Genomic DNA, 8,661 nt, shown 5'->3' on the forward strand with positions numbered 1-8,661 from the left:
ACGTGGATTTTTTAAAGATTTTCAGAGGACCATAGACGTGGATTTTTTAAAGATTTTCAGAGGACCATAGACGTGGATTTTTTAAAGATTTTCAGAGGACCATAGACGTGGATTTTTTAAAGATTTTCAGAGGACCATAGACGTGGATTTTTTAAAGATTTTCAGAGGACCATAGACGTGGATTTTTTAAAGATTTTCAGAGGACCATAGACGTGGATTTTTTAAAGATTTTCAGAGGACCATAGACGTGGATTTTTTAAAGATTTTCAGAGGACCATAGACGTGGATTTTTTAAAGATTTTCAGAGGACCATAGACGTGGATTTTTTAAAGATTTTCAGAGGACCATAGACGTGGATTTTTTAAAGATTTTCAGAGGACCATAGACGTGGATTTTTTAAAGATTTTCAGAGGACCATAGACGTGGATTTTTTAAAGATTTTCAGAGGACCATAGACGTGGATTTTTTAAAGATTTTCAGAGGACCATAGACGTGGATTTTTTAAAGATTTTCAGAGGACCATAGACGTGGATTTTTTAAAGATTTTCAGAGGACCATAGACGTGGATTTTTTAAAGATTTTCAGAGGACCATAGACGTGGATTTTTTAAAGATTTTCAGAGGACCATAGACGTGGATTTTTTAAAGATTTTCAGAGGACCATAGACGTGGATTTTTTAAAGATTTTCAGAGGACCATAGACGTGGATTTTTTAAAGATTTTCAGAGGACCATAGACGTGGATTTTTTAAAGATTTTCAGAGGACCATAGACGTGGATTTTTTAAAGATTTTCAGAGGACCATAGACGTGGATTTTTTAAAGATTTTCAGAGGACCATAGACGTGGATTTTTTAAAGATTTTCAGAGGACCATAGACGTGGATTTTTTAAAGATTTTCAGAGGACCATAGACGTGGATTTTTTAAAGATTTTCAGAGGACCATAGACGTGGATTTTTTAAAGATTTTCAGAGGACCATAGACGTGGATTTTTTAAAGATTTTCAGAGGACCATAGACGTGGATTTTTTAAAGATTTTCAGAGGACCATAGACGTGGATTTTTTAAAGATTTTCAGAGGACCATAGACGTGGATTTTTTAAAGATTTTCAGAGGACCATAGACGTGGATTTTTTAAAGATTTTCAGAGGACCATAGACGTGGATTTTTTAAAGATTTTCAGAGGACCATAGACGTGGATTTTTTAAAGATTTTCAGAGGACCATAGACGTGGATTTTTTAAAGATTTTCAGAGGACCATAGACGTGGATTTTTTAAAGATTTTCAGAGGACCATAGACGTGGATTTTTTAAAGATTTTCAGAGGACCATAGACGTGGATTTTTTAAAGATTTTCAGAGGACCATAGACGTGGATTTTTTAAAGATTTTCAGAGGACCATAGACGTGGATTCTTTAAAGATTTTCAGAGGACCATAGACGTGGATTTTTTAAAGATTTTCAGAGGACCATAGACGTGGATTTTTTAAAAATTTTCAGAGGACCATAGACGTGGATTTTTTAAAGATTTTCAGAGGACCATAGACGTGCATTCTTTAAAGATTTTCAGAGGACCATAGACGTGGATTTTTTAAAGATTTTCAGAGGACCATAGACGTGCATTCTTTAAAGATTTTCAGAGGACCATAGACGTGGATTCTTTAAAGATTTTCAGAGGACCATAGACGTGAATTTTTTAAAAATTTTCAGAGGACCATAGACGTGGATTTTTTAAAGATTTTCAGAGGACCATAGACGTGGATTCTTTAAAGATTTTCAGAGGACCATAGACGTGGATTCTTTAAAGATTTTCAGAGGACCATAGACGTGGATTTTTTAAAGATTTTCAGAGGACCATAGACGTGGATTTTTTAAAAATTTTCAGAGGACCATAGACGTGGATTCTTTAAAGATTTTCAGAGGACCATAGACGTGGATTCTTTAAAGATTTTCAGAGGACCATAGACGTGGATTCTTTAAAGATTTTCAGAGGACCATAGACGTGGATTCTTTAAAGATTTTCAGAGGACCATAGACGTGGATTCTTTAAAGATTTTCAGAGGACCATAGACGTGGATTCTTTAAAGATTTTCAGAGGACCATAGACGTGGATTCTTTAAAGATTTTCAGAGGACCATAGACGTGGATTCTTTAAAGATTTTCAGAGGACCATAGACGTGGATTCTTTAAAGATTTTCAGAGGACCATAGACGTGGATTTTTTAAAGATTTTCAGAGGACCATAGACGTGGATTTTTTAAAAATTTTCAGAGGACCATAGACGTGGATTTTTTAAAGATTTTCAGAGGACCATAGACGTGCATTCTTTAAAGATTTTCAGAGGACCATAGACGTGGATTCTTTAAAGATTTTCAGAGGACCATAGACGTGGATTTTTTAAAAATTTTCAGAGGACCATAGACGTGGATTTTTTAAAGATTTTCAGAGGACCATAGACGTGGATTCTTTAAAGATTTTCAGAGGACCATAGACGTGGATTCTTTAAAGATTTTCAGAGGACCATAGACGTGGATTCTTTAAAGATTTTCAGAGGACCATAGACGTGGATTTTTTAAAGATTTTCAGAGGACCATAGACGTGGATTTTTTAAAAATTTTCAGAGGACCATAGACGTGGATTTTTTAAAGATTTTCAGAGGACCATAGACGTGCATTCTTTAAAGATTTTCAGAGGACCATAGACGTGGATTCTTTAAAGATTTTCAGAGGACCATAGACGTGGATTTTTTAAAAATTTTCAGAGGACCATAGACGTGGATTTTTTAAAGATTTTCAGAGGACCATAGACGTGGATTCTTTAAAGATTTTCAGAGGACCATAGACGTGGATTCTTTAAAGATTTTCAGAGGACCATAGACGTGGATTTTTTAAAGATTTTCAGAGGACCATAGACCTGGATTTTTTAAAGATTTTCAGAGGACCATAGACGTGGATTTTTTAAAGATTTTCAGAGGACCATAGACCTGGATTTTTTAAAGATTTTCAGAGGACCATAGACGTGGATTTTTTAAAGATTTTCAGAAGACCATAGACCTGGATTTTTTAAAGATTTTCAGAGGACCATAGACGTGGATTTTTTAAAGATTTTCAGAGGACCATAGACCTGGATTTTTTAAAGATTTTCAGAGGACCATAGACCTGGATTTTTTAAAGATTTTCAGAGGACCATAGACCTGGATTTTTTAAAGATTTTCAGAGGACCATAGACGTGGATTTTTTAAAGATTTTCAGAGGACCATAGACGTGGATTTTTTAAAGATTTTCAGAGGACCATAGACGTGGATTTTTTAAAGATTTTCAGAGGACCATAGACGTGGATTTTTTAAAGATTTTCAGAGGACCATAGACGTGGATTTTTTAAAGATTTTCAGAGGACCATAGACGTGGATTTTTTTAAAAAATTTCAGAGGACCATAGACGTGGATTTTTTTAAAAAATTTCAGAGGACCATAGACGCGGATTTTTTAAAGATTTTCAGAGGACCATAGACGTGGATTTTTTAAAGATTTTCAGAGGACTATAGGCGTGGATTTTTTAAAGATTTTCAGGGAACCATAGACGTGGATTTTTTAAAGATTTTCAGAGGAACATAGACGTGGATTTTTTTAAAGATTTTCAGTGGACCATAGACGTTGATTTTTTAAAGATTTCCAGAGGACCATAGACGTGGATTTTTTAAAGATTTCCAGGGGACCATAGACGTGGATTTTTTAAAGATTTTCAGAGGACCATAGACGTGGATTTTTTAAAGATTTTCAGAGGAACATAGACGTGGATTTTTTAAAGATTTTCAGAGGACCATAGACGTGGATTTTTTAAAGATTTTCAGAGGACTATAGACGTGGATTTTTTAAAGATTTTCAGGGAACCATAGACGTGGATTTTTTAAAGATTTTCAGAGGAACATAGACGTGGATTTTTTTAAAGATTTTCAGTGGACCATAGACGTTGATTTTTTAAAGATTTCCAGAGGACCATAGACGTTGATTTTTTAAAGATTTCCAGAGGACCATAGACGTGGATTTTTTAAAGATTTCCAGGGGACCATAGACGTGGATTTTTTAAAGATTTTCAGAGGACCATAGACGTGGATTTTTTAAAGATTTTCAGAGGAACATAGACGTGGATTTTTTAAAGATTTACAGAGGACCATAGACGTGGATTTTTTAAAGATTTTCAGAGGAACATAGACGTGGATTTTTTAAAGATTTTCAGAGGACCATAGACGTGGATTTTTTAAAGATTTTCAGAGGACCATAGACCTGGATTTTTTAAAGATTTCCAGAGGACCATAGACGTGGATTTTTTAAAGATTTTCAGAGGGCCATAGACGTGGATTTTTTAAAGATTTTCAGAGGGCCATAGACGTGGATTTTTTAAAGATTTTCAGAGGGCCATAGACGTGGATTTTTTAAAGATTTTCAGAGGACCATAGACGTGGATTTTTTAAAGATTTTCAGAGGACCATAGACCTGGATTTTTTAAAGATTTCCAGAGGACCATAGACGTGGATTTTTTAAGGATTTTCAGAGGGCCATAGACGTGGATTTTTTAAAGATTTTCAGAGGGCCATAGACGTTGATTTTTTAAAGATTTCCAGAGGACCATAGACGTGGATTTTTTAAAGATTTTCAGAGGACCATAGACGTGGATTTTTTAAAGATTTTCAGAGGACCATGGACGTGGATTTTTTTAAGATTTTCAGAGGACCATAGACGTGAATTTTTTTAAGATTTTCAGAGGACCATAGACGTGGATTTTTTAAAGATTTTCAGAGGACCATGGACGTGGATTTTTTTAAGATTTTCAGAGGATGATAGACGTAGATTTTTTTAAGATTTTCAGAGGACCATAGACATGGATTTTTTAAAGATTTTCAGAGGACCATAGACCTGGATTTTTTAAAGATTTTCAGAGGACCATAGACCTGGATTTTTTAAAGATTTTCAGGGGAGGATATTATGTAGGTGCGGATTTCTAAGGAATTTTTTAAGGAACTTTACTTGTACTTTAATTGGATCTTTAACAATTTTAGCTGGACCTAAAGTAGACAGCAGGCGTAGATTTTTAAAGATTGTCAAGCATTTCTAAATATAAAACCATTTTTAGATTTCCCCCGAGCTCTGATGCGTTTGCTGCGCAACAAATTGCTTATCTTCAACATAACTTCGGGCATTTTCTATATACTGGGTGCATCAGCGATTATGACATTCCTTACAAAATATATGGAAGTTCAATTTCATAGAAATTCCCAAAGTGCCACAATTGTTGTGGGTCCAGCATCAATTCTTGGCATGGTTGTGGGCTTAGTTGGTTCCGGTTTAATATTGACGAAAAAGAAACCCGCCCCCAGTAAAGTTCTTATGTGGAATGTAATTGTGGGAATTGTTTTTATATTGGGACAAGTAGGTTATATGTTTTTATATTGCAGCGATTCGGTGGTATTGGATCAACATGGCAAGTAAGTTTTAAGCCATTAGAGGTCTTTTTGAATTCTAAAACACATTTTTGCTCCTTGCAGATTAAATCTCTCCACAGCATGTAATGCAAATTGTGGTTGTGAAGATGTACCCTATTCACCCATATGCCACGAGGAAACGGAAACTACGTTCTTCTCGCCATGTCATGCTGGTTGTCAAACATGGAATTCCGATCTCAAGGTAAGTGGGCTTCGTTGTTAACATTAATGAAATAAACTATAAAATCTATTTGTTTTTTTGCAGTATTTCTCAAATTGTTCTTGTTTAGCGTATGGATACAATACAACAACAACAGTGTTACCAAGCAGCACCACCCCTACAACACCCTTTACTCAATCGTCATCTTCATCCATAAATTCCGATTTATTGCAACCTTTGATAACCAATTCAATTCTTACCACAACCACCATGTCCACATTGCACCCCTCAACCGGCAGCGGAACACCACTAGATGCATCAACTTATTTCGGTGATTCCACGCCTAGTATGTTTACAAATTCGTTCGATGATGAAGATGGCAAAAGCGATGTTGTGAGAAGAGCTCGTCGTTCTTTGGAAAACTTATCTGCAGATATTTTAAAACCTGGTGTATGCCTTAAAGGCTGTACTAAAGCTTTTTGGATATTCACCATTGTCTCAATGATATTGAATTGGTTTGGTTCATCGGGACGTATTGGTAATATTTTAGTCAATTATCGTGCTGTCGCAACAGAGGATAAATCTTTTGCCCAGGGTTTAATGCTCATGATGGTCAGCTTATTTGGCCTTATACCGGGACCAATTATATTCGGTCGTATTATTGATTCAACCTGTTTAAAATGGACCAAAACATGTACGGGCAATGGCAACTGTCAGCTATATGATCAAGATGCTTTCCGCCTTAACATCAATACGGTGGCCTGTTGTAAGTTTGGAAATATTTTTTTGATGAATTTTTCTTTCTTAAGGAGTTTTATTTTATTCTTTTAGGTTTTACGGCCATTGGTGTATTCTTTGATGTCCTGGTGTGGTATCACGGCCGCCACTTAGATTTATATGGTGAAAAGGAAGCGGAGCGTTCAGATGAGTTAGAACGTAAGAATAGACCCATTACTCCTCTGCTGTCCAAAAAATAGTTATGTGATTTGTTGTATGTTCGATGTTGATTTTTGTTACGAATTTGTATTTATGTAATATTTATTAATCATATAAGAAATATAGACTTTATTAAAATTTAATATGAAAAATCGGTGAATTTTCTCCCTTTTTCCTTTAAGTTGAAGCGGCAGAAATTCAAAACTCACAGGGAGTTTACATTCATAATCACCCTGCATATGATATATTTGTAAGTTAATTGTTCTACTTAATATGGCTCTGGGTCTATGTCCAGTTCTACCACAAAGCAACTAAAGTTTTCTGAGTTGTTTTGCAGGGTAGTTGAAATGGTGCAGTGTTTCGTACGGGCCTGTACGGCATGCTGGGCAGATGTTCGGCACGGTGTCATCAATTCTTGCCCTATAGGAATTTAGACGGCTGCACCCAGAGCGTAGTTAAACCAAAACTACTCTGGTTTGTCATGGCAGCTAATGCTCCTCAGCTGCGATAGATGGGGGATGTACTCCGAGGGCCGCGTTCACAAGATTGCTGTTTATGGCATCTGTGACTGCTTCTGTATGAATGCTATTAGGCTTGATGATCTAGGGTTCTCTCTAGCAACGTTGTACCTTCCTTTTTAGATCATGAATATCCCTCCTGACATAACTGGCTGGCGGCCCTATCCACCATATGGTGATTATGATAGCTCTCACGGTAACATCCGAGCAAGTACTTCAACAAGAGCATGGCAATATGTCGCTATACTCATATAGATGGTCTACTGAAGACATAAGGAGGTATCCTGTTGCAATTCTCAAGGCGACACTCTGACAAGTTTGAATATTTTTCCATCGCGTTGCACTTATATTTGCGGTATATACCATTACCATTTCCTCTGGAAAACGTCTACAAATGCAACCTTTCCTCTGGAAAGGGTATATAGAAGCACCCTTTCCTCTGGAAAGGGTATATAGAAGCACCCTTTCCTCTGGAAAGGGTATATAGAAGCACCCTTTCCTCTGGAAAGGGTATATAGAAGCACCCTTTCCTCTGGAAAGGGTATATAGAAGCACCCTTTCCTCTGGAAAGGGTATATAGAAGCACCCTTTCCTCTGGAAAGGGTATATAGAAGCACCCTTTCCTCTGGAAAGGGTATATAGAAGCACCCTTTCCTCTGGAAAGGGTATATAGAAGCACCCTTTCCTCTGGAAAGGGTATATAGAAGCACCCTTTCCTCTGGAAAGGGTATATAGAAGCACCCTTTCCTCTGGAAAGGGTATATAGAAGCACCCTTTCCTCTGGAAAGGGTATAAAGAAGCACCCTTTCCTCTGGAAAGGGTATAAAGAAGCACCCTTTCCTCTGGAAAGGGTATAAAGAAGCACCCTTTCCTCTGGAAAGGGTATAAAGAAGCACCCTTTCTTCTGGAAAGGGCCTATAGAAGCACTCTTTCCTCTGGAAAGGGTATATAGAAGCACCCTTTCCTCTGGAAAGGGTATATAGAAGCGCCCTTTCCTCTGGAAAGGGTATATAGAAGCACCCTTTCCTCTGGAAAGGGTATATAGAAGCGCCCTTTCCTCTGGAAAGGGTATATAGAAGCACCCTTCCTCTGGAAAGGGTATATAGAAGCGCCCTTTCCTCTGGAAAGGGTATATAGAAGCACCCTTTTTTTCTGGAAAGGGTATAAAGAAGCACCCTTTCCTCTGGAAAGGGTATATAGAAGCACTCTTTCCTCTGGAAAGGGTATATAGAAGCACCCTTTCCTCTGGAAAGGGTATATAGAAGCGCCCTTTCCTCTGGAAAGGGTATATAGAAGCACCCTTCCTCTGGAAAGGGTATATAGAAGCGCCCTTTCCTCTGGAAAGGGTATATAGAAGCACCCTTTTTTTCTGGAAAGGGTATATAGAAGCACCCTTTCCTCTGGAAAGGGTATACAGAAGCACCTTTTCCTCTGGAAAGGGTATATAGAAGCACCCTTTCCTCTGGAAAGGGTATATAGAAGCACCCTTTCCTCTGGAAAGGGTATATAGAAGCACCTTTTTTTCTGGAAAGGGTATATAGAAGCATCCTTTCCTCTGGAAGGGTATATAGAAGC

At 37.2% G+C, this 8,661-nt stretch overlaps 1 protein-coding gene across 8 annotated transcripts in view; it reads left to right on the forward strand.

The window, feature by feature from the left end:
• Positions 1 to 6,720, forward strand: part of Oatp33Ea (Organic anion transporting polypeptide 33Ea) — a 33,820-nt gene extending 27,100 nt beyond the window's left edge. For all 8 annotated transcript variants that reach the window (XM_073970888.1, XM_073970887.1, XM_073970891.1 and 5 more), the window contains 4 exons: positions 5,124 to 5,475; positions 5,536 to 5,674; positions 5,738 to 6,398; positions 6,464 to 6,720. In XM_073970888.1, coding sequence (XP_073826989.1) covers positions 5,124 to 5,475; positions 5,536 to 5,674; positions 5,738 to 6,398; positions 6,464 to 6,609 — 1,298 coding nt within the window. In that variant the 3' untranslated portion in view covers positions 6,610 to 6,720. The remainder of the gene's footprint in view (positions 1 to 5,123; positions 5,476 to 5,535; positions 5,675 to 5,737; positions 6,399 to 6,463) is intronic.
• Positions 6,721 to 8,661: the final 1,941 nt, after the last annotated feature.

Source organism: Musca autumnalis, unplaced genomic scaffold (genome assembly GCF_047663935.1).
Source record: "Musca autumnalis isolate F117 unplaced genomic scaffold, ASM4766393v1 scaffold_2, whole genome shotgun sequence".
Classification (NCBI taxonomy): Eukaryota; Metazoa; Arthropoda; class Insecta; order Diptera; family Muscidae; genus Musca; species Musca autumnalis.